Consider the following 27,636-nt stretch of genomic DNA (forward strand, 5'->3'; position numbering starts at 1 on the left):
AAGCACAAATAGTAATATTTTTTAATGATTTTTTCCAATATATTAAATATATGTACATTGAACATATAAAAACAATTTTCATAAGTTATTATTTCTTTGAAAAAAAGTCATGAAAAGTAGCATTTAATTGGGCCATCACAGTGGTGTTCCCTCTTAATAAACAACGTGCGACGGCTAAAACTTTCTGCGGGTTATTCAAAGAAGTGACCTCTATAATATGTCAAGGTCATTGATATTCGTGATGCCTGACTATCGAAAAATGTACCATATACAATAGTAAATTATAGTAGAAAAATAGTAAAACAAAAATTACAAAAGTAAAAAATTTAATATTTTTCTATATAAAAACATAAAAGTCTTCATATTGATATATGCTAAAATTAATTTAAGATATTTTCTTACTAGAACAGACAGCTTCGTATTTCTGTATCATCTGCATCATATATTATAATACTCCTAACAGGTTCTGTTCCAATAATTTCAGTCATTTCTGGACTTGGATATTCGTACATGTATCCTGCATCGAATCCTGCCATTGATAACCATATGATATTATGATTGATGTATTGTGCTATTAATACCTTATTAGGTATTTCCGGTACATATATTTGTGGCAATGGTTCTTCGTCTTCTTCCACGTCTACGATAATTTATTAAATATTTAAGTTATTATAATTTTTTCTTAATTGAAATATTTAATTACTTCAAAAGGAGAAATAGCGGTTTGAAAAAACCATTTGTACGAATAGAATGTTTACTCAAATAAAATTCTGTATAAATATTACATCATTTCAGATAGAATAATAAGTACCAATATAATAGATATAATTACCAAAAGGCGATTCTTCATCGATTTCCATTTCAGAAGCATCAGCTACTAATTGCATTAGTTCGTCTCGTCTTTTTGCTTCTTTCTCCTTTCTTTCTCTCTTTCGATTTAAACGTATTAATTCTCTTCGAATAATGGATTTTACAGAATTAAATTTAAATGCTTTCAGTTGACATTCAACAAGCTCGTATGAAGAGATAGTGTATGGACGAGGCATATTTGGTAATGTAACTTCCACGCACTCTCCTTGAAGACATCCAATTAACAATGTTGTTTCCTGCAAAGTTGAATTCAATTAATTGTATTGGGTTGTTACATATCTGTCTAATAAGAGCGTGGTCAGTAGTCTGTCAAAGAAGGACATGATCAGTTCAATTTATAGAGAAATTTATTATATTAAACTAAGAAAATACGTATATTCATTTTACTCGAAATTAAAATGCTTTTATACTAGTAATGTATCCAATCACTGGTTTTCGATTGGATTATTATTAGGTGACTGTGGCGACTACAGAACACAGCTTTGAAACGTAATGCGTACGCTACACTCATGATAACATCGTTTCCATGTCATTTCCTGCCAAAAGTTCAATAATAACTTCTGTTATAATTCAACTTTGCATCATAAGGAAGTGCACTCTCTACCGGCACTTATAAATATTTTAGATCCACCTTTAACGGACTGAAAATTATGTCGATCACGCTCTCTTTTGACTGACTGTAGTGCAAAGCATGCCTCAGAAATGTCAATCAATTATCGAAGCCGCTTGTGACTGAACACATTATTACTTGCATTTTAATTCTAATAGAATGTATCTATATATCTATTTTAAAATTTTGTTAAATCAATTTTTCTATAAATTATATTACTACGCTCTTATTAGACAGACTGTATACTCGTCTTGTCTTTTTAGCGTTTTTTATATGTAATATGGATTGTAACATACATTTGTTATTAACAACATTAAACAAACGGAATGAACATATGTTACAATTCGTAATAATAGAGTACATTTATGTTACATGTAGTTTAAAGTGAGGTCCATTTAGCGTTACACTGCTTCGAAGCATTTAAAATATGGTTTATTTGACATTTCCAAGCATTCTAGATATATTTATGTTATCTTTCCAGTTGAAATGTTGAAGCAAGTTGGAAGCAAATATCTATTATGTATTATGACTGTTATAGAGGTTTTTTCTCAATCCCAATATTTCAGCTAGAGAGCTATAAGACTGACCAATAATCTTCTTCTATTTTTTGAGAAAAATAAAAAACGAAATATTTAATATTTAAAAGTAAAAAATTAAAACGACCTGCCGTTGTTTACTCCATGCAGATACAGATACAGATTAGGTTGCCAAGGACGGGTTCGTTAACAATTCATTTAATGCCTTCAGGTTTTTCCACTTATGAGCACTGAGATATTCGATAGCGGTTTAGTTTTACGCACAGTATGCGCGTAATCACAATTGGCGACGGTTGTAAGTCGCAACTCGCGGGGCGGTTCGTTATTATCGAGGCTGGTAAGACACCTGCCCAATCGCGTCGTGTGTTCAGTTTCCGCGAATTCGGTGGGTCGATCAATCGGAGGCCATGTGATCTTCCTGCACAAACAGATTGAGGATCGTGCAGTGTGATCGAACCAAGAACACTTGGCAGAGGCAAAGTACGCTTTACCCCGGGTACGATTCGATTGCGAGCAGTATGAGTAGCGGAGTCGGAGCCAAGAACTGTTGACGGAGGCAAAGCATTCTTTACCTCGATTGTCGCTCTGCTAGCTCGAGATCGGATTCTAGGAGTCGGATTCGATGGTCGGATCGGAATCTCCGGATCAGGACTAGATATGGACAGATCGAGATTTGATCGGAAAAGGATGATTTCTTCGCGGATCGGCCTTTTATACTCGAGGGTTGTTTATCTCGAAGCACGCTCGCGGAGGGTCCTGGACGACAGCGGCGTCGGATAAAAATATCTCGACGCTACTACCTTCCGGGCCCTTCCGCAACGATTACAATTTGAAAAGAATTATTCGGCCTGATCTTCGTCTGCCTGGTGTTCGAACACGCGGCATCCGGCTGGTGGTCGGCCCGAAACTAGACGATGCAGAGGAGGGACATCGTTACAAAATCTTCTTTTTGTATCTTTTAATTAAAAAAATCTTAATCAGTAATGTATGTATGTTTGGAGTTTTTAATGAGTTTATCTCACTTATCATCTTTTTCATTTCACCTTATTATATACGATCCTAGTTTTCTTCGCTCATAATCAATTGTTTAAAAACTTGTTACTACTGCATTTCTCTAGTAAATCGCTTATGGAGACCCAACCTATTAAATTTTTTTGTTTATATGATACAAGCAACTATCGTACCCACGTAACCAAGCTTGCGTAGCAAGTGGTTCTCAGTGCTAGATTCCGATTGTTACGTCCAGGAGACTCCACGGTTCCTCGCTTCCATAGGGAAAACATAAAATAAAGGGAAGAAACAGATAAGAATTAATCCCCAGTAGCGGGAAAACGACCGGACGAGCGTAGGGGGGAACAGGTGGTCTTATTGTAATAGATATCATGAAACGATACGTAAACCATAAGGTTCACAAAAATATTTCACACACCCCCACTTGCGCTCGACTGAAACGTTCGATAAAAGAAAAAGAGGGAAAAATAACCCGGAATCAATAGTTAATCACTAAACAAAGACCGCTTCTGATTCGGAAAGGCGGAGCGGGACTTGGGAATTGTCACTCGGTGACGACAATAAAAGTAATCCACCGATAAGGAACTTTGCCATACAGGGGCAGCTGTAAAATAGATTAAGGAAATGTAAACATGGATTGTAATATGGATGGTCAAGTGAAGGGTCTTCACAAGTCAAGCGCCGGACTCTAATCCTTGGAAACGATAACGTAAATCCATCAGATATCATATTAATACAGAAGCAATGGACGCTTCATTAGAAACAATTTTATTGCCTTTTTCCGTTCTTCTTTTCTGGGAAAAAAGTGATCCCCGCCCACACTCTTTAGCCCTATATAAAGGGAAAAATTTGGCCAGAGAGCCTCTTCTATCTTGGCCAGCCTGCAATTCACATCGTTACTGTTACGTTCCCGTGATCGGGACATCGGGCTTAAATATTAGAGTCAGTGTTGGACTCCACTCGAGCGATTCTGGTCTAGTTGGCTCCATCGCCTGACTCATTGACGATCAACTCCATCCGAGAACCGATACAAGAAAAGTAAGCCTTTTTAATTATTTTATTTAATTACCCTCTAATCGTTTCGCGATTCCAGTAGAGCAATTGTCTATTCCGATTTATTTCCATTTAAATGGCCGATAATATTCGCGGACCAACCGATTCCTCAGCAGATTCGGGTTATTCCTCATCGGCAGATTTGCTATCGTGCGACCAAACCGCGTCCACCCTGTCCTGATCCCCACATCTTACATAAGTGAATTTTTAAATAATTTTAATTTTGAAATGTAGGCGTAAATAATGTAATGTTAGTAATTTGTGTCAACGTTTTTTGGATTAATTATTATACGGTTTGAGTTAGAATTAATTTAGAATTATAAAATATGTACCGATGTTTTTCGGAATGAATCGGATTAATTTTCAACTTGTGCAAATATTTTAGTAAAATGCGTATTGATATTGTATTGCGTTTCCCGTAGCGGCGTTTCAATCGAATTTTAGTTTTTATAATCATGTTCAAATCCGCAATCCAGATTCAAAATTTTTACCATTTGTACTCGTATTTTCTGATGACCACTGACAGAATAAATTATTGTTAATTTACCAAATAAATTTCATTTTAGTTAATTACCCTCGTTTTACCCTCGTCCTTGACAGATCGTACGGGTCCTATCCTTGTGTAATAGGGATTCATTTCCCTTACCAAAAAAGGACCATCGAGTTGACCGTCTCGAACTATTAGAGTAGATCGACTTAGGTCGTTGACCCAAAAATCGAGTGTCCGTTTCGAATAATAGGGTAATATCGACTTTGGTCGTTGACCCGAAAATCGAGGGACCGTTTAAAATAATAGGGTAGAATCGACTTTGGTCGTTGACCCGAAAATTGAAACAAAAACAGTCGGCTCGAACACACGAGGTACTGCGGTTGTGTGCCTACGTACCTCGAGAGGCGTCTGGTTGCGCCCTTCCTCGAACTCACGGAGCTCTGGACGTAACACGATATTTAAAGTATTTCTGCTCTTTCTCGTGTTATATAGTATGTTGTATTGGTTATTTTCGATCAAAATTTTGATATGGTTATCATTTTCAATTTTAATTAGCCATCCGGACAGTGATAAATCGGCACAGTTGAAATAATCAATCGAAAGTGTTGAAACCCTTCGCGAACATTCCAAGAATGAATCCTGATTACACATTAATAATCGGACACGAAGATATTTTCTGATCCGACACAGTTTCGATTGGACACATTCTCAATCAGACATGCGCAGTTCCATACGGACACAGTTCCAATCAGACACAGTTTCCATCGGACACATACAGTTGTATACGGACACAGTCCTGTTCGGACACAGTTACTATCGGACACAATTCCTATTGAACACAGATTCTATCGAACACACCCACCACCTGCATTACCCGCCCCACGCAAACACTGTCATCGAGTTATCGGTACGATTCTACATTAGTTCAACGACGTCAAAAGTCAAAAACATAGACCTCCTTGAACACATGTGGAATCGTACCGACCATTCGTCAGTGTTTGCGTGGGGTACTTGCGCCTTCGGCGCAGCACCCTCTACCTGCACCCTCGCCGAAAAAAATATAAACAACTGAAGAAATAAATAACGGAATCAGATTATAAAACACTTACTGGCTGAAAGTGTCTATACAAAAGTCTGTGAGCACATAGACGTGATCAGTTGCTGAGAACGTATGACCTGTGACTATTATTTTCGTTTCAAAGTCTTTAGTTATTCCGTTATTTATTTCTTCTGACAACACTATGATGTTTCTATATACTTTCATGTGTAATTTGTATCCGACAATCTCCCTTCATACATAATTGACAGTTGTTCGTATATATGTAATTTGTAATTTTTGAATGTAGTTATAGAGTTTAATTTCTTCGATAAGCGTTTTAGATGGTTTATGTAATTATAGGAAGTGTTTACTATACACCTGAAGAGGACCCTAATCAGGGTCGAAAAGTTGTGTGCTTCACGAAAGAAAAGCAGCCAGAATGGTCGAGTTATAATTAGTGTTTTTCATTATATTTCCTGGCGGACCAACTACTGGAAAATTATTATTTTGTTAATGTATATATTTCTATTCTTATGTTTTATTACTATCCGAATATTTTTGTGATCACAGAAAGAAGCATTATGTATCAATTTATATCTATATTAATTAAAGAATAAAATTTACGTTACTGACAACTATAATGCGAATTTTAGCTTATTAGAAAACTAAAACCTTTTTAATCTGATAAAAGCTGTATTGAGAGAGTAATAATTGCTTAAATATGACATACGAATGCGAATAACTATTTATAGATAGCATTGGTTTAATCAGAAAGTTCATGCGAAATGTTTTAGCAATCTTCACATGCAAAACTTTGTATTAAGTTGTAATACATATACTATTTGTAATACATATACAATATATATAAATATATATAAATTCTTATGTTTGAATTTTGTAATACAAGTTTTTGCAGTTTGCATTTTGTTAAAAAGATCCGTTTCGATTTGCCGATCAAACCAATATATTCGCGCGATATCAGTGTATATGTGGCGATGTCAACTGACTCACATATGCAGTGATCCGAGCTACAGTACCAGATACTCGCTGTCGCGCGAGCTGCACGTACGCGACAATTAAAGCGCGGCAGCAGTCGAACGTTATAACACGTTGAACGTTCGCAAAAATTTTCAGTGTTGTATCATATCTTTAAAAAATAAAGCCAGATGAGGTAAGTCGTGGGCTGGCATTTACAAAAAAAGCCACATGCAGTAATTCGTGCGCTGGTATTTACAAAAATAAAGTCAGATGCGGTAATTCGTGGACTGGCAGAATTATGTGCATGCATTACCGCACTGTACACCGCATTATCGAAATAATATGGTAACAAATAAATAAGATGGAAGCCTTTATATTTGACCTTGCTGGCAATGAATTTGAAAAATCTCACAACGTTTCGACCGTGTATTTCGGTCCTCTTTAGGTGATACAAATTCTATTGGCACAAAAAATCGCTCTCTATGTTAAAAGAAGACAAAGACATTTCCATTAAATAGTGTTGGGAAAGTTTCTATACAAAAAGTTATTAATAATGTACATGATATACAGGGTGAGCCATTTTAAGTAACGCATTGATTTTTCTCGAAAACCAAATCTTGTATCGAAAAATGTTTCAGACAAAAGTCGTTTGGTTCGAAGGGGGCAAGATGATAACATTATCAATTTAATTGTAGATGGCGCCATTTTAGAGATTTCATCATGGCGGCCATTTTTTTTAATGGAAATTGATTTTTCTCTCTAAATGAAAGTTGTAGCTGATAATGAGACGAATACAACGGTTTTTTGTTTTTTGCAATTGGACCATTTTTCAGTGAGTTACAGCGTTTCAAAGTATACTGTTTTATAATTTAAGTATACACATAAACCAAATCTTGTATCGAAAAATGTTTCTTACAAAACTTTTATTACTTCAAGGGGGACATAAGATGCTGCCACTGATTTGACCTTGGGTGCACCTGTCAAGGTTATGTGAAGGTTAACTTTGTTTTTAATGGATCTCTTTATTTCTCATTATACAGCCTTGTAGCTTACCTCGAGAGCTTTTCAAAACGCTATAATAAAGTATTTTGTCGTTAAATATTATTCGAGTTATGCGAACTACAAGTTACAGTACTGCCGGCATTTGCATTACCCAAAGTGTACTGTTCTATTAACTATCCTACTTTTAGCGCTACTCAGGAAAAACGGCGTGGACGTAGTAGGTTTCTGTTCCCTTCGGGGTGCTTGATTAACGCGAGTCCCTTAGCCTCTCGCGATTCGGAGTGCTTGATTTACGCGAGTTCTCTAGCCTCTCGCGATTCGGGGTGCTTGATTAACTGTTTCTCAGCATCTATCGGAAAAGCTGTTCAAAGTTATCCCCGTTGGCTCGATTGCATAACCTGATTCTCTTTGCGAAGTGTTCGACCGTTCGAAGTAAGACAGCCCTTGGTATTTCTCTACAAGCCATTCGAATTCGTTCGATCATGTCTTCCCTTGTCGTCGGTTCCCGTTCGAACACCAAATTTTTCACGTACCCCCACAAGTAAAAATCAGGTAAAGTCAAATCTGGTGACCGAGGAGGCCATACAATTGGATCACCCCGTCCGATCCACCTAACGTTGAAGTTTAAATCCAGAAAATGTCTTATGTTTCGTGTGAAATGTGGTGGCGCACCATCCATCTGAATCGATATTCTTCGCCTTGTCTCCAAATCGACTTCTTCAAGTAAAGTGGGTAAGTGGTCTCTTAATAACTCTAGAAAGCTATGTCCGGTCACATTCTGATAAAAAAAATAAGGACCAATTAGATAACCGTTTACAATTCCACACCAAACTACTACACTCCAACGATGTTGATTATTAACTTGCCTATGCCAATAAGGATTGACATCCGACCAGTAATGACAATTATGTGTATTTAATTCTCCGGTATTTTTAAATGTCGATTCATCAGAGAATAGAACGTATTTAAAGAAATCTGCATCATGTGCAATCATCTGTCTAGCCCATTGACAAAACAGTACACGTTGTCGCATGTCATTTGGAGTTAGAGCCTGCGTTAATGTGATATGATATGGATGATGCTTCTTTTTCCTCAAAATTCTCACAATCGTTCTCTGAGGTATACCTGTTTGTCTAGCTATTTGGCGCGTACTAATATGAGGGTCAATGTGAACAGCCGCTAAGACAGCCAGAACACGTACATCATCAACATCATAATCACGTTTAGCGTGACGACGAGTCAACTGACCCTGTTCGGCTCTTATCTTAAGCCTCCGAATGACGGTATTATTTGGATGTCGTCTGTTTAGATACCGATTTCGGTAAAGTCTCGCAGCTTCACGGTAATTGCCAAAACATTCTCCGAAAACTACTAACATATCGACGATTTCTTTAGGAGTATAATCCCCATGTCTACTATCGTAGAAAATATGTTACTGATAATATTATAGTTAAGAAATGAAAATATGAACAGAGAAGAAACTTTAACGTATATCTAAGTTATCACTCCATAGAGTAGCAGAGCTTCCTCTCAGTATGCCGCAATACGACAGAATTAATTCGCGGTTTGGCTTAGCGACTTATATACAATCTTTGTGGAATTTTACTTTCGAGAAACGCTTTTAGTTCTCATAACTCGAATAATATTTAACGACAAAATACTTTATTATAGCGTTTTGAAAAGCTCTCGAGGTAAGCTACAAGGCTGTATAATGAGAAATAAAGAGATCCATTAAAAACAAAGTTAACCTTCACATAACCTTGACAGGTGCACCCAAGGTCAAATCAGTGGCAGCATCTTATGTCCCCTTTGAAGTCATAAAAGTTTTGTAAGAAACATTTTTCGATACAAGATTTGGTTTATGTATATACTTAAATTATAAAACAGTATACTTTGAAACGCTGTAACTCACTGAAAAATGGTCCAATTGCAAAAAACAAAAAACCGTTGTATTCGTCTCATTATCAGCTACAACTTTCATTTAGAGAGAAAAATCAATTTCCATTAAAAAAAATGGCCGCCATGATGAAATCTCTAAAGTGGCGCCATTTACAATTAAATTGATAATGTTATCATCTTGCCCCCTTCGAACTAAACGACTTTTGTCTGAAACATTTTTCGATACAAGATTTGGTTTTCGAGAAAAATCAATGCATTACTTAAAATGGCTCATAGTTGTAATAATTAATAATACCTAAGTAAAGAACTAAGCTGTCGAAAATTATAAAAATCAACTTACATGTTGAAAATGATGTCAATATAGATGTCAAGTAATTAAAACCAATACAAATTAATAAAAACACCGAGATAGAATAAATCAAAACTGATTCGACGCAAACTGTGACACAGAAAATTCACGTCCGCAACGAGCAAGGGAGTATGATGTACTGAAATTTCTGTTTACGAAATTCGTATTATGGTAATTATTTAGATTAACGGAGCAACCTCGAATGACCTTGACCTTGACATATGTTGTCACGGTCACCCTCCTGAGTGACCTTCAAAGGGTTTTAGCCATCGCTCATTGTTTATTAAAAAGTTATTAAAAGAAGTTTCGAAAATATAGTAGTTATTTTGAATATTGAAAGACATAAATGACGAATATGAACGAAGGAAGGAAAGTGATTTAACCTAACCTAACTTAACCTAACCTGGGTAGGTTAGGTTATATTTTCCGAAACTGGAGCTCCGGACACATATACGCTTGTTTTTCAGCCCGCTTCACGGGAGGGCGGGGGAAGGACTTCGCTCCTCCCCCCCGCCATGATCCGTGCCGTGTACCAGGTGATCAAAATCTGTACGGTGAAATCTGTAACACCGGCTCCGGCGGGGGGAGGGGCAAAGCCCATCCCTCCCGCCCTCTCGCGAAGGGGGCTGAAAACGAGCGTATGTGTCCGGGGCTCCAGTTTCGGAAAATATAACCTAACCCAAACCTATTTCTGATTTAAAGGTAAAATTCCATCAAATATACTCTTTCGTAAATGTATATGATATCGTAAAGTTATGCTCTATTCAGTAAACTTTTTTGTTAATAACTTTTTAACAAACAACGAGCGACGGGTGAAACCTAGTGCGGGTTATTCGGGAAGGTGAGTTTTGTAATATATGTCAAACTCAAGTCCTTGCTTCGCGTGGACAGCTGAAAATTCGTGCAAAATCATTAAACTTCTTTTGTTAATACCTTTTTAATAAACAATGAGCGACGGCTAAAACTTTTTGAAGGTCACTCAGGAGGGTGACCTCTAAAATATATTTCAAGGTCAAGGTCATCCGCGGTTGCTCCGTTAAACTAAATAATTACCCATTTGGACCAATCGACCTCAAAAAACTTACAATACTTTCACTCAAATCTTTAACGAAAGGCATAACACAATAATTCCTTTAACACTCGTATTATTACTGACGTCACAATGTTTAATCTTCATCAATCTCCTGCCAACATGTTTATTTATAAAAACAGACGGTAACAATTATTTTTCAAAATGCCTTTGACAATCTCAATATTGGTAGCATGAAAACGGGTGTCAGAAAGTAAAACAGCCCTGTCAATAAGGCTGTTTATCACGCTAATCTTATGTCAGTGGATGATGCGAAAACTAATTAATATATCTACCGGAGAAAGTATGTTTTTCGTACCAATTCACAAACAAATGCTTATCTTCCCTGAGAACGGTGGTATCGAGGAAATTTATGCTGTTACTACTTTCTAATTCCATTGTAAACTTTAATCTGTCATTATATGAATTGAAAACATGTAAAACGTATCGAACCTTTTTAACCGGAATAATTGTAAAAATATCATCGACATAACGGTAAAAAACAGTCAAATTGAAACAAGAGATGCAATGCGTTTCAAGATCTTCCATTACAATGTCTGCCACGATTGGTGACAAAGGGAAACCAATCGGGCTGCCAAAAATCTGTTCGTAATAATTGTTATTGAACTGAAAACTAGTATAGCTTAGTATTAGGTCAATGGAGTAAAGAAACTGATTCATATTTAAAGAAGTTCCCGCGGCAATCCATCTCTTTTCAATGCCTTGTAAAACTAGTTCCTTCAGAATATTCGTAAATAACGAAACTACATCTAAAGAGACCAAGATCTCATTAAGTCCAAAGTTTATGCCTTTAATTTTCTTTGCAAAAGTCTAACTGTCCTTGATGTGAGAGCTAGGTTCGGAGAGAGTTTCCTTTAATATTTTATGGAATAAAATATAGGGTTGTAATGGGGTTATAATTTACAATGCACGGAAGTTGTTTATAAGATGTATGGACTGCGATGTTTGTTATGTGGAACAGACCAAGAGACACTTAAAAACTAGACTTAATGAACACAGATGTGATATTCGTAAAGATTTTGATGAACAATCCGTTGTTAGTAGACATCGTGTTCTTCTTAATCATGAATTCGATTGGTCTGAACCAACATCTTACATTGGGAAAGACATAGACGCATGAGAGAGATCGCTGAGATGTTTTACATCAAGAAAGCCAATAACACTGTCAACCTTCACGGACACAGACAATTTACCCGACATATACGACAATATAATACGAATTTCGTAAACAGAAATTTCAGTACATCATACTCCCTTGCTCGTTGCGGACGTGAATTTTCTGTGTCACAGTTTGCGTCGAATCAGTTTTGATTTATTCTATCTCGGTGTTTTTATTAATTTGTATTGGTTTTAATTACTTGACATCTATATTGACATCATTTTCAACATGTAAGTTGATTTTTATGATTTTCGACAGCTTAGTTCTTTACTTAGGTATTATTAATTATTACAACTATATGTCATGTACATTATTAATAACTTTTTGTATAGAAACTTTCCCAACACTATTTAATGGAAATGTCTTTGTCTTCTTTTAACATAGAGAGCGACTTTTTGTGCCAATAGAATTTGTATCACCTAAAGAGGACCGAAATACACGGTCGAAACATTGTGAGAGTTTTCAAATACACTGTCAGCAAGGTCAAATATAAAGGCTTCCATCTTATTTATTTGTTACCATATTATCGTCACTGGCGAAGATAAGGACTTTGTCAACACCAATTGAATTTATCGAAATAATGTTGGGACGTTGCAGGCCAGTTGAAATCAAGCGACGCGGTAGCGTCGCGACGCCAAGTACATAAAAATCAAAAATAAGGCTCCGAACAATGAGAATCACTGCATAAACATCAAGCGTTACCAAGTTCAGTGCATAGAGTCGAGCGCTACCGTATAGCTTATCTGGAATTCATATCATTTGACAAGTCACATAAACTTATGATTAAAATATTTCAGGAACTAAAACTGTTATCAATACTCTAACGGCACTTTTATTATATAATATGGGTCCAAGCTTTCGATTGCGACCAATTTGATCAAGATTGATGCAGTCAGTCTTGGGATATTGTAATCGTATATTATAATTGTGTCGTTTCATTTTCCTTTTCCATGCAATTCAGGTTCAGACTCACGTACATATCTTCGCACATACACATACAAAGCGATTTTGTCCGTCAAGCTGCCGTTCACACATGCATGATGTAATTTATTATAAATTAAAACTGATTTTAATACTTTTGGATAATGTTTTATTTTAAGATAAATATATAAATCACAAAAACTATAAAAAATTTAAATTTACTTGTTTAAATGAAATCATCGTGATATCGTCGCAATGATAAGTAAATAATTCTTCTAATTGTGAACGATATATAATGACAATTTAAGATATAATTTGGAACATTTTATACTCATAGAACGAAACCGAGGAAGTGAGGAAGAAAATTTTAAATTGTCACAATTTATATTTGATAATTAGAAGAATTAAGGAGATTTGCACGATTAGATAAATCTTTATTATCCAACATTTTTATGTTGGATGAGATCTCACAGCAGAAATAAAATGGCATATTATTGCGGCAATACAAAAATATATAAAAACATTAAAAATTAATGAAATATAAAAATTGTTTACAAAAAGTAATGAGATACCTCTAAAAAAACCTTACAAAGGTAAAAAATACGCCAAGTACAATAAAAAGCAAAACTAAATATGATGAAATTCATAGTTAACTAGCCAAGTACCTAGAAGCAATTCAGTTTGAGGATTTGTAATTTGAAATAATACTTGGCGTGCCCGAGTCGCATTAAAACGTACGTCTTACCTATAATTTGTATAAACGCTATGTGTAAAGTATTTGTATTGAGTGAGTAATGAAAAGGGATATTTTAATCATTCCGCTAATGTGCAAAACTGTAAATGTATTTGTTTTAATACCAAATACAAAGATTTACGAGTCATTAGTGAACATACTCAAGGCAGTACAAATTTAGAAGAATGCATGTCCAATGCAAAACCCGGGCACGCCAAGTATTATTTCAAATTACAAATCCTCAAATTGAATTGCTTCTAGGTACTTGACTAGTTAACTATGAATTTCATCATATTTAGTTTTGCTTTTTAATGTACTTGGCGTATTTTTTACCTTTGTAAGGGTTTTTAGAGGGATATAAATATTTCGAAATACTTTGCATCTCTTTTCTTCTTTCTAAGAAAAAGAAAGAGAACAACTAAAGAGTACTTCGAAGCATTTGTCCTAAATATCACGTCTTTCCAATATGTCGATAATGTCAATCAATGTCGGTAATGTAAATTCCTTCCTTTTTAGTTCCATCTAAATGATGGTACTTTTGCCACGGAGTTCGGCCGTCACTTCAGAATCCCCTTAAGTGAAAGGAAATTCATTGGCAAGTATTCGCAGTTGTAATGCATACTCATATGAAGTCTGAACGAAAGTTTGATATAGTTCAGAAAGGCTCATATTACCGATTGTTCTGAAATTTTGTATGTTTACGCTGATTACGAATATGACACTGAAAACTGGCGAAAAGTCATCTTCAAGGTCAAAATGAAGAAAACTAAGGGAAATATAAGGAAAATATTGACTTCGCCTCTCCACCTGCATTTACCGCCCAACGCAAACACTAATAATAATAATAATAATAGTTCATTGATTCCCATTAGGGTTACAAAATATTGCACGCCGCTAAATATTGAACATACATTTATATACATTGAATATACATTTATATGAACTATTTACATTTTTGTCTTCCTTACAAACTAACCTATCTACTCAACTAACATATCTACGCATGCACAAACACACGCCTCCTCTCTCTCGCCTGCCTAACCTACTCTACATAAGGACTTCCGTGTAACGATGTATCCCAAAATGTACCATTTTCCCAACAACCTTTGGCGGGATGCCGCCCGACAATCAGCGGTCGGGCGAGGATGATCAGGGCGCGAAGCGCTCGCATAAGTGTAAACAACCGTTGGCTTGAATCAAATAATAGCGGAAACAGCCGAGTGTGTCCGCGTCGAATAATGCACGAGCGGTTCACCGCGTAACCGTACCGCTAGTGTGTCCGCGCCTTCGCAAAATAAGCAGCTACGGAAAAAACAACTGGGGTATAAAAGGGCCCCAAACCGCGAAACGACAGATTCGATCTGAAGCCAAATCATTGAGCAGACCAGCTCAAGAGAAGGCACAATTCCGAATCGACATCAGCGACAACGATACGGAAAAGCATTCTTGGCCAGTTCTCAATCACGTATCCGATTCCGGCTGTCGCCGAGTATTCCCAACCAGTCGAATCCTCCTGTCCGGATCAGTTTCAGCGCACTGATTGGGGTAAAGTGTTCGTTATCTCTACAAAGTGTCCTTGGTCGCGCTCCGAATCTGGACATCCGTGCATCCCGACGATTCTACCTAAGACCGGGTTGGTCCGACACCATCACGCTCGTTCGCAAAAGGGGACGGAATTAACTTGGGTCCGATGATCTGCGAATACCGATCAGTTTACGAAGCGCGTCTCGCGAACCACGCCCATATCAAAGTCCGCACGACATTTATCGCGCGTGGCCCTGCAACATCCGGCTAGCCACGCCCGCGACTCATCTATCAATAAAGTAGCGGCGTATGTAAACTATAAGCCTCGTGTATACAGCTTGAGCTTTTCTAATAAATTGTTATTTGTTTTCCTAAAAAACAACGTGTGATTAATTTGACGAGCTCGCTCGAACTCTGCGCAAACCGACGAGATGATCCACGACCGTGTTCGAGTTGTAAAGAATGACAGGTCGTTTTATCCGCTTCCGTTTACAGTTATAATAACGTCTTCTTCGTTTATTCACCTTATCCTTCCACTCTCTCATTCCTCCATTCACTCTCCCTCTCACCCCTCAATTCCTCTTTCATCCACTTCTCCTCTTCTACCTCCTCCCCTAGTACCTCTAACACCTTTCCTGCCATATGCCCTTCTTTCTCCAATTTGTACATTCCTCCCAGACATGTTCCCATGACTCTTCTCTCCTTCCACATATTCTGCACTCTCTCAACTTCTCTTCTACCTAATACTCCCCCCTGCGCATTTCATTATCCTACCTGAACTTTGTTACTCTTTGCCTACTTTCTCCCCATCTCTTCTTTAAATACTCAGGCATTCCCTCCCCTTCCACCCACCCACATACCACTTATTATACCTTGACTCCCTTATCTTTTTCTACCGCTCTTCCCTCTGTAGCTCTCTTTCTCTCTCATATATTCTTCCCCCTTAATTGCCTTCTTTTCCTTACTTCCTCCACTTCCTCTATTTTTCAACCCTTTACTTCCAAAACCTCTCTCCATTCCATTTCCCATCCCATTAACGCTTTCTCCTCTTTTACTCTCCTCCTCATTTCCTTCCTGCTCAATTCCCCCTCTTCTTCTTCCTCCAACGTCTCATAAGTCCAAGCCCTCCCCTTTAATAATTCCCTTTGCAACTCCTCTCTTACTAAATATCCCGGTGTATATCTGTCCACTCCCAACACCCATTTCAAATATCTCTTCTGCAACTCTCCACTTTCTTCCTCTCTTTCCACCCCCACACCTCCACTCCATAACTAATCACCGACCATACCGACTTATCAAACAGCCAAATCCTCTACTACCAGTCCCCTCTAAATATCCTTTTTCCCAATCCTCATACTTTTCCTAAAATGGCCGCTCCCTGCTTTAGTCTTTCCCTAATTTGAACATCCTGCCTTCCATTTCCTCTTACCATATATCCCAAGTACCTATAATCTCTCATTCCATCCAATTTCTTCCTTTTCTATCTCGATCTCACCTTGTTCCATCTCCCTCCTCCTTTCCTACATCTCATAAACTTCGTCATTTCTGTGTTAACTTCCAGTCCATTCTAATCCAAATATCTCTCCATCTTCCCGATCATCTCCCCCTCATTCCTTCTCATCCTCCGCTAGCATCGTTATGTCGTTCGCATATGCCAGCGTATACACTTTTCCCTCTCCTAATCTACTAACCTCTCCCCATCCGCCTTTCCTCAACACCTCATCCGCCAATAACAACGTGAACATATATGGAACACCCTTGTCTGATTCTTTTCACCGTCCAAAATCTTTCCCCCTCCTCTCCTCCCACTTTACAAATTCTCCCTCACTTTATTTACCGTCTCCCTCATCATCTCTATTAGAATCCCTCTATTCACCGACTCAAACGCTGCCTTCAAGTCCAGAAACATAACTAACTCCGTTTCTTCCCATTTATCTGCCTGTTAATTAAGTAATTTAATACATAAATAAATATTTTCTACCGTTCCCTTTCCTCTCCTGAATCCCGTCAGACTCGGTGGTAACATTCGTCTCTATCTCCTTATTCTTTCCGCCAAAACCGCCGCGTAAACCTCATATCCATCTGCGTTAATGTTACCTCTCTGTAATCCTCTACCCTATCTCCATTTCCTTTTTTCACTATTGGCACTATTGGCCCGTTCTCTCCATTCCTTCGACCATCCTTCTCCTCTCCATACCCTCCGACATACTCTCCATACAGCCATTCTTCCACCTCTTTTCCTCCATATTTCCATACCTCATTTAGGATCCCCAATCCCCTCTCATCGCCTTCCCACTTTTCAACTTCCCTATCACTCTCCTAACTTCCTCCTTACTTATCTCCTCTTCCTCAACCTCCATGACTCTTTCTCCTAATTCTCGAATTTCCTTCCATTCTACTCCTCCTAACATCCCTCCAAAGTACTCATTCCATCACTCCATCTCAATTCCTTCGTTTACTGTTTTTCTCTTTCTCCTCCCTCCATTCATTATCCTCCAGATCTACCCTTTCGTCTTGATCTCTTTCACTTCCCTTTCTCATCTTTCTTTTCTCCCCTTTCTTTTCCTCACATAATGTCCTGTACCTCAACTTCTTCCCCTCTATCCTCATTCCCCCTTCCTTCTTCATCTTCTTAACTCCCTACTCACTCTCTCTCTTTCCCCTTCTTACATTCCTCATCCTACCATCCTTTCGCTGCTCCACTATCCTCTTTCCCTCCTATTTTCCTTAGAGCTCCCCCTATCCTACTCTTCAACTCTACTCACTCTTCCTCTATTCCTTCTCTGCTCCACCCCTTCCCCAAACCATCCCCCTCTTTCATCCATACCTTCCTTCTTTCTCTTACATTTTTCACCTTCCTCTTTCCTTTCTCTCTCACCTCCCTCCCTTTTACCCGTATCGTCACCGAGTGATCATTATCCGAGTCTACTCTACTTTCATTCTTTCCACCCCCCCCTCTCTTGGCCACTAATCCCCTATCATATAATCTATCAAATTCCACTCTCCCCTCAGAATATGTTAACTCTCCTCTCTTCATCCCTTTTAATATTTCCGTTTCATATCGACCATCCCAACTTCGATAAAAATCTACATAACCTTTTGCCTTCCATTCATCTTCCTATCCTTCGACTTTTTACTTTTCTCTCCATTTTTTTCTTCCTCCTTCTCTCCCTCTTTCCCTTTCGGTCCTTAAAATCACCCCCTATCAATACCCTTACTCCTTCCTCCTTTTCCTCTACCCATTCCTTTAATTCCTCCAGCTTCCTTTCCAACTCATTATTGACATACAGCTCCTTTATTCTTCACCATCCTCTATCCCACCATACCTTTCCCTTCATACGCCTCTCCTTTTCCACCTGCAAGTTTGCTCATATCCAAATCATCATTCCCCCCCTATCGCCCTACTCTTCCTGTACATACTCTTTTGGAATCCTATCTCTTATTTTCTCCCATCCTCTCTTCTCCACCCATGTCCCCACTTAGAATCATAATATCTCACTCCATAAGCCCTTCCCAGAATTCTCTGTCCTTAATCATCAATCCTGTCACGTACCAAAAAGCTATTTTATATACTCCCTTCTCTCATCTACATCTATCCTCTTCCTTTTTCCCCATCTACTTTAATTCTTACCAACTATTTCCCTCTTCACTTTTCCCCCTTTCCCAATTCCTCCTTATTTCTCCCTTCCCTTTGTCTCCCTTTCCTATCTTTCAATACTTTCTCTTCTTTATCCCAAAACCACTATGTATCCTCAATCCAAATCCTATCATATCCCAACTTCACTTGTCTCCCTTTTCTTTTTTCTAGTGACCCTGCCAGAACGCGCGGTCGAGGCGCTGAGGCGTCAGGCCCGGATCACGTTGATCAAGTGACGGCACAGGCTCCGAGCCTAACGTCGCCGAACAACATGCCGTTCTGCCGGTTCTGGAAGATTGGCTGGACAGAGGCTGGGGTAGGCTAATCACATGACACAGATGCTTACCGGGCACGAATATTTCGGTGAGTACCTGTGTCGAATCAGAAAGGAAGCGACGACACACTGTCATTACTGTGATGGAGACCGGAACATGGCGCAACACATCCTTGAGCTGTGCTCTATATGGGCGGAGGAGTGGTGTATCCTGGTTAATATTGCTGTATCCGCGATGATTCCGTGTTTTGGAGCCACCTAGTGCAGCGAGCCGATCGCGCTCAGCTGAAGAACTGCACGCTCCGAGCGAAAAGATGTGGGTTGCCTAGAGACGCGACGCGAGTGATAACGAGAAAAAATAAACAGTTAATAAACAGAAAGTTGTGATCCCAAGGTGGTGTTAAGACGTGTATTTCTCTGCGACGTGTATTTTGTATAATAAAGATACAGTTCAGTTTTTATCAAAAAAGGTGTTTCCCCTTCCTTTCGCGAGCGAGCTGTGAGAGTGCGCGAGTGCCGTAGTGCGAGTACAAGTGTAAAAACACTACCCGGGCGTAATATTTTGGGGATTCGTCCGGGATCGGACGAGCATGTCGTACAGAAGAAGCCAACGAACAGGCTCGACATGGCAAGAACACACTCGCCGAGGAGAACTCGAGCGCAAACGCCGGCGCCCGTTGTTGCTGAATCGGACGCTCTTTCGGCGGTGCTGCAAGAGCTATAGCATCTCCAGGAGGAGCAACGCTAGGAGCGCGAGGAACGACAGCAAAGCAGGCGGAGATACAATGCATGGAGCAACGCCTGACACAGCTAAGAGCTTCTCAAATTATTCCCTCGGAGTTCCGCGGACGCAAGTGCAAGGGAAATGACGCCCGTAAAAAGCTCGTACAAATCTCGGTTATTAAAGCCGGATGTATTCGACGGTATGGTCCCGCTGCGCAAATTCTTTACGCAATTCTCCTTGATTGCGCGCGCGAATAAATGGGATGAGTCCGCGTTAGCGGATTCTAGCTTACTTGAGGAGGAAAGCGCGAGCTATCCTGGATTCCGTACAGATATAGAATCTTTGAGATTTACAGAACTATAATACATTGGAACGACAAATTCTGCTCGGTTTCTGCCGTCAGTCTGTCTTTATATTCTGTCATCAAAATCTGTTGTATATCTGCTAGCAAGCTGCTGACAGAGTCTATGCTAACAGATATTACATAAAATCTGCTCTTTGCAGATTTGGCTATCTGAGAAGTTTTAAGTTGAGTATTAGGAGATGAGGGAGAGGGAGAATGGTTGAGGATTTGAGTGGATAAGAGAATTAGAAAGGAAAAGAACAGAAAAAGGAAGGGAGAAATTTACAGGGTGGCCCCGAACGTTCCGGTCAGACTTAGAGATTTTATAGAAAATGTAATTCTGAACAAAAAGTTTCCTATAAACATGGGTCGAAAAATGCTTCCTTAAAAAGTTAGCGCCCTCAAAAACCTCTGAAATCACGGTTATTTTATACATTTCTACAAATATCAAAGAAAGTATGCGTTTTTTAACAAAAAGTACCGAAACAAAAGTTGTAGAGATTTAAATTATGTTTTAAATGAGATCAAAATGATTGTAGTACGTTCCATAGGTTTTGAGATAATCAGTTTCAAGTGCATAAGAGAGTGTTTTTGTTGGCTATCGACGGTAGAGTGGCGGCGGCGGCGGTGGCGGTGGCGGTGGTGGTGGTAGTGGTGGTGGTGTTGATGGTAACATGCCGCTCCCCATTGCGTCTGTAAGCTACTTGTCTCGCCACGGGCGCACTTCAATCACCCACCGAAGTAACTACTAATGCGCCGAGTCCGCGCTAATTCGAGGTCCTGTATCGGATTCACTTGAGCTAGAGTAACACCGAGATGGAGATAAGAGTCGTCAACGTAACCCGCGGGAATTTTTAACGGCTTCTTAACTTCCCTTTTTCACTCCGGGTGCTATTACTACGCGGTCGCACTCCTTTACTCTTCGGTCGCTAGTTCCGACTGACAATATCGGCGCGTTCCGTATCATAACGCTAACTTTTAGCAAAACTTTGTATTGGCCAACTTTGGCCAACTTTGTATTTGAATAGTTTCCTTATCAGTCGAAGACATTTTATAATTTGCTCAAAAATGCCAAGAATTTTTCAAACGAAGAATAAACAGATATTCATTTCATTTACGGTTTTTGCAATGGGGATGCGAGAGCGGCATGTCACGAATATGTTGTCCGTTTTCCTGATCGCCGGCAACCACATCGCTCTGTTTTTACTGAAACGCACAGGCGTTTACAGGATACAGGATCATTTTCTAACCTGTCTGTTGTGCGGGGCCCTGTTCGAAGTGCTAGAACAACAGAAAGAGTTGCGAGACATTTTGAGATAAATCCAAATACTAGTACCCGTCGTGCTTCTCTAACTTTGGGGATTGCTCGAACCACAATTCAAAGGTCACTTCATGAATTGAATATGTACCCATATCATTTTACACCAGTCCAAAATCTTCTTCCTGCCGATTATTACAGCAGGGAAAGATTTTGTCTATGGTATTTGCATTTAGATGTAAATACTTCATCAAAAATCCTCTGGACAGACGAGAGCACCTTTACTAGGACGGGAGTATTCAATTACCACAACTCACACTACTGGTGCGAAATGAATCCTCATCTTCCTCGGATATCGTCTTTTCAGCATGAATTCCAAGTCAATGTTTGAGTAGGTATGATTGATGAATATTTAATTGGACCTCACATTCTACCTCACCCCATCACTGCACACCACTTTTTACAGTTTTTGAATAACGATCTAGTTGATCTATTGCAAGATATGCCTTTAAATCTTCGCTATGACAGTTGGCTGCAGTTGGATGGATGCCCAGCTCACAGTGCTCGTATTATTAGGGATTGGATAAACCAGCGTTATCCGGAAAAATTGATTGGCCGTTGGGGACCTGTGGAGTGGCCAGCTAGGTCTCCAGATTTAACCCCTTTAAATTTTTACTTGTGGGGAAAAGTAAAAAATGAATGTAACAGGTAATTAGTCGCCAATGGTAATATCAATAAATAATTCAATTTAGTCGACTGATTGGCAATTCTTTATTGTGTTATCACAACGTTTCGACCGTCATCCGGTCCTTCTCAAGTGAAATAATATTCTAAAATGTTGGCTAACAAAATCTGCAGTACAAAAATAAAAATTCAATAAAAATATCTACAAATATGCTGTCACAAATTATGTTGTCCAAACTTACAGAACGATCATGAAAATTAGCAAGAAAATCACAAGCACTTCACAATTTGATACTTTCCAATGAGGTAACAAAGAAGTCATAACAATTAATTTGTAGTCAGATTAAATTTCGGCATACAGTGAGAAAATCGTGGCACATAAACTGAGAAAACATGTGAGTATGATGAGACATCGTCCCCAAATGTGAAACCAAAGTCTGTTATGTCAAGTCAATAATACCATTATATACGTCCGGGAGTCTTTTTGTGTCCTTTTGAAGGTTGATGTTGTTTTTGTACTTTTTGATGAAAAACATCTCACTAATATCTCTTTTCTTATAATATTTCTCATTATGTAATACCATTGGAGATGAAAAATCAAATTCATGATTGTTGTTCAACCTGTGTTTACTAACCACCGAATGCATACTCTCATGTTTCTTTACATCATTTTTATGTTCATTTATTATAATCCGTAAGTGGCGTTTAGTCTGCTCAATGTAACTCTTATCACAATCATTACAATTCAATCTGTAAACTATATTAGTAATTTGTAAATTGCTTAATCTATCTTTACCATTTTCATACTCACATGTTTTCTCAGTTTATGTGCCACGATTATCTCACTGTATGCCGAAATTTAATCTGACTACAAATTAATTGTTATGACTTCTTTGTTACCTCATCGAAAAGTATGAAATTGTGAAGTGCTTGTTATTTTCTTGCTAATTTTCATGATCGTTCTGTAAGTTTGGACAACATATTTTGTGACAGCATATTTGTAGATATTTTTATTGAATTTTTATTTTTGTACTGCAGAGTTTGTTAGCCAACATTTTAGAATATTATTTCATTTGAGAAGGACCGGATGACGGTCGAAATGTTGTGATAACACAATAAAGAATTGCCAATCAGTCGACTAAATTGAATTATTTATTGGTAAAAAATGAAGTTTAATCAACGCCAATCGAGTCTCGTGAACATCTGATTCAACAGATGAACACGGCTCTTGATCGACTGAAATTAAATCGGGAGGAAATCCGAAAAGCGACCAGATCGGTCGATGTCGAAAGTGTATTGAAGCTGGAGGGCGATATTTTGAGAATTAGTTTCTTCATGTTTTTCTTCATTTTCTATTATTACAGTATTATTTTTGTTTAAAAAGAATTATTTTATTTTAGCGAAAAAAACCGATTTTTATTTTTATTTTTATTTCTATAAAAAACTTATTAAGTATCATTTTCTTCTTATTTCATTTACTTTTTACTTTTTGCTCTTCCTTCCATCCATTATGATGATTCCCTTAAACAATGCAGAAAAAATGTGTAATATGTTTGTTAAAAAACGCATACTTTCTTTGATATTTGTAGAAATGTATAAAATAACCGTGATTTCAGAGGTTTTTGGGCGCTAACTTTTTAAGGAAGCATTTTTCGACCCATGTTTATAGGAAACTTTTTGTTCAGAATTGAATTTCCTATAAAATCTCTAAGTCTGGCCGGAACGTTCGGGGCCACCCTGTATATGGAAGAGAAGGGGAGAGGGAGAGGGAGGGGTGAGAGAGGGAGAAGGAGGGAGAGGGAGGGAGAGGGAGGGAGAGAGGGAGAGGGAGGGAGAGAGAGAGAAAGTATGATGAAAGAAGAAGCGAAAATCCAACAGTCGGAGGTGTGTACGTATATAGGGAGAGGGTATGAAGGGTAAGATGGCGACATGAAACCCACAGCTGCACAAAAATGAGGATAAGCTAGGTTTAGAATAGTTACAAGATTGAATGTGTAAGAGACTTCAAGGGAAACAATAAACATAAATTACCGCTACTACTACTACTACTATATAAGTACAAACCTATTATAAATATATAACCAAAAGAAATCTACATTTATAGAGCACAGGGATCAAAACCTAAAATTATTTTACTTGTATTTTTATTGTGCTGCTCTCCGAGCTTTTATGTCCCATCAAAACTATTAGCCGTGAAAGTAAGAACAGTTACAATTATTCTTTATGTGAAAAATATAATTGTAATAGATTATTTACATATTGTGGTTTCCATGTGAGACACGTGACTCCTGAAGGTACTGTGATGAAACCGATTGGAACAATGACAGGATAAGTTTCCGTCATCGTTATGGCAAAGCTAAATATAGTTGAATCTTCACCACCAGTTACTAACAAGCTGGAAAATGTTTTACATAAAATTGTTAAGATATGACATAACATATAGATATAGTAATTATTTATTACTATAGAATATAATGCTGAAGTATTGTTTAATTAAAATGTAGTAATATAAAATATATATTATACAAATATTGATTGCTAAGATAATGTTAAATGTTATGTTTGTGATATACCTGTAAGAAGGGTTTGAAGACATCGCCATTATTGCTGTTTTATGCGGTTTCATGACTTGAATCAATCTAACATAATCCCCTTTTATGTTATTAACGAAGTTAGCCGTTGATATTGCTACGGTTATTATACGAACAATACCGCTTTGAAAAGCACAAGCAAGCGTCGATCCCGTTGCTTCGACCTGGTAAAAATGTAAAAAGAATTCATGCATTTAAATTTTATAAAGATATTTAAAATATTAGGTCGGTGTATAAACTTTTGCCAACGAGTCGATGAATGGGTAGCCTCAAAAGGTGACTTTGTTTTTTGCTTTTATTTATCAATAAAATCTTGTGATATTTCTGTCTCATGTTTGAACACAAATAATGCAACACAAAATTTTTTAATAGAAAAAAAATTGACGCGCTAGATTAAGGATTGTTGTTTGAAAACCAGCAGCATCAAGGTTTTTTCCAGTTAAAAATTTTGTGTTGCAGTATTTTCTTCCAAATGTACAACTGAAATTGCAAAAATGCAACAGCCTAATACAACACTTTTTTTATTTTTGGACTAACAAGGAGATGGCAAGAATTGCGAAATACCAAATTGAATGAGTCATATCATTCAAAGGAAGAGGTTGGATATAGCAAAGGTGTAAAAAGGTTTGAGTGCATAGGCCTTCGTTTACGAGAAATTTGCAATTACGTATAGGAATATTCACAGCCCTATAATAAGGTCAACAATTTAGTTCTCACTAGGTATGAAGCGCGGTGGCTGAGCAGCAAAGGCGCGCGCGTTATGTTTTGTCTGCGTCTGAGGAGCATTCGAGTCTTCACAGTGTCAAGTGTTTTTAAAATCTGTTTTACATTTTTTAATAGTTTTACAATTGTTTATAGTTTTTCATAATTTTTGTGTAATATTAAATCAGCATCTTTTACAATTTAAATAATTTTTATTATTCTTTGTAATAAAACTCATGCACATATACAAAATATAATCGTTTCTATATAATAAAAAATAAGAAGAATTTATCATAAAGCCAATTTATTGTCAACCGAGCTGGCAAAAATCATACATACAACTAGATACACAACGTTTCAACCATCAATTTTGGTCCTCTTCAGGTGTAATATATGATTAATTCAAATTAGTCGTCCTCTATAAATAAAAACACGACAATTTGAAATGAATTGCTAAAAACTATACATAACATTATATTAATACCTACTGGCAGAAGATGACCAATCACATCACAATCTCACAATATCATATCCGACCTGCATCCAACTCATCTAACGGCAGCCACTCAAGTGTCAAGAAGGTAAACTCAAATGTTTTTCAGGATCGAATCATAAATAACAGGCAAATCTGTGTCTCTTTGTAGGTTGATTGCTTTGGATTGACTTTTAATACAAATCATTTCCGCAAACTCTTTTCTTTGTATGTTTTTCATGGTGCAAAATTTTTACATTAGGCCAATCAAATTCGTAATTTTCAAACAATCTGTGCTTACTGACAACAGAGTGACTATTTACATCAAGAGACACGGTAATGTTTCGCGCCAAGTATACACGCAGCGCGAGACCGCACCGTGAGTCTTTTACGCGAGTACGCGAACTGCGAGTACCCGAGATTATCAGATCTCAATAACGGCTGAATTGATCAAGTTCTGAGTAGGCTCAATCGATAGTGTACAATTGGGCACAATTTGCATAATAAAAGTGTTTTTATTTTTTTTGCTACGTGCCCTACGAGCGGAGATATTGCGACTCAAAGTTGAAATCGCGAAATTTACATGTAAGAAACGTTATCGTCGTCGTCGTCATCGTCCTTCGAAATTGTTGTATGGTTGATACTTCTACCACGACAGAGCACTAGCGATATATCTAGATACTTTGTAGTTTATGGTTATAGATCGAATGAGCGAACGAGAGAGTGAAAGAGTGGGCGAGCAAGTGATTGAATGAGTGAGTGAGAGTGAGTGACTAACGACGTAAGTGGCTTGCGTGCGTGGTCAAAATGGCGGAATCAAACGGCGGACGTAATTTTAAAAATCAAACGGATTGGCTTGAAACTTGTTACTTGGGAGTGTTTGAGGTCGCTGATTACAAATTCGAAGTCAAAAATACAAAATTCAAAATGGCGGAATCTATACTGTGGACGAAATTTTAAAGATTAAACGGATTGGCTTGAAACTTGTTACTTGGGAGTTTTTGGGGTCGCTGATTATGAATCTGAAGTCAAAAACACAAAATTCAAAATGGCGGATGTACTTTTAAAAATCAACCGGATTGGCTTGAAACTTGTTACTCGGGAGTTTTTGTGGTCGCTGATTACGAATTTGAAGTCAAAAACACAAAATTCAAACTGGCAGAATAAAAAAGAAGGACGTAATTTTAAATTATGATTAGCACTGATACCCTAAACCAAATTTGCTTCTATTTTATTATTATAAGTTAACACTACAAAATGCATGATATCAGAACAAAATTACCTTTTTAAAAAAGGTAAAAAAACGCCAAGTATACGTATGCGTGGTTTATGTCTCGAAAAAACCCAAATGGTAGTATATCATTCAAGGATCCTATTCCAATCCAAGCGTTGTTTTAATTCTCTTTAAATATTATTATAGTATTTTTTCACAAAAATGTATGAAATCTTCAAATTGCGCCAATTGCAGAGAGAATGTATTATCTCGAAAATTAATTATTGTACTATTTAAAAAAACCAAAGTGGTAGTATCTTATCAATTACACAGAGCATATATGTATATATTGTCTTCAAAAATTATTGTTGTACAATTACTTTTAAAAACTAAAAATCAAGGGATACATATCTTTTTATTGTCACTCAAGGATCTTCCTCTTTCAACCCAAGTGGTAGTAGCTTTCATTTATCA

At 37.7% G+C, this 27,636-nt stretch overlaps 1 protein-coding gene across 1 annotated transcript in view; it reads right to left on the reverse strand.

Moving 5' to 3' along the window:
• Positions 1–401: 401 nt before the first annotated feature.
• LOC105279391 (cilia- and flagella-associated protein 44-like) overlaps positions 402–27,636 on the reverse strand; it is a 209,003-nt gene continuing 181,768 nt past the window's right edge. The window contains exons 8-11 of the mRNA XM_026971862.1: positions 24,758–24,939; positions 24,441–24,579; positions 833–1,106; positions 402–640 (exon numbers count right to left, since the gene is read on the reverse strand). Of these exons, the coding sequence (XP_026827663.1) occupies positions 402–640; positions 833–1,106; positions 24,441–24,579; positions 24,758–24,939 (834 nt within the window). The remainder of the gene's footprint in view (positions 641–832; positions 1,107–24,440; positions 24,580–24,757; positions 24,940–27,636) is intronic.

The sequence above is a fragment of the Ooceraea biroi genome, chromosome 8 (assembly GCF_003672135.1).
Source record: "Ooceraea biroi isolate clonal line C1 chromosome 8, Obir_v5.4, whole genome shotgun sequence".
NCBI lineage: Eukaryota > Metazoa > Arthropoda > Insecta > Hymenoptera > Formicidae > Ooceraea > Ooceraea biroi.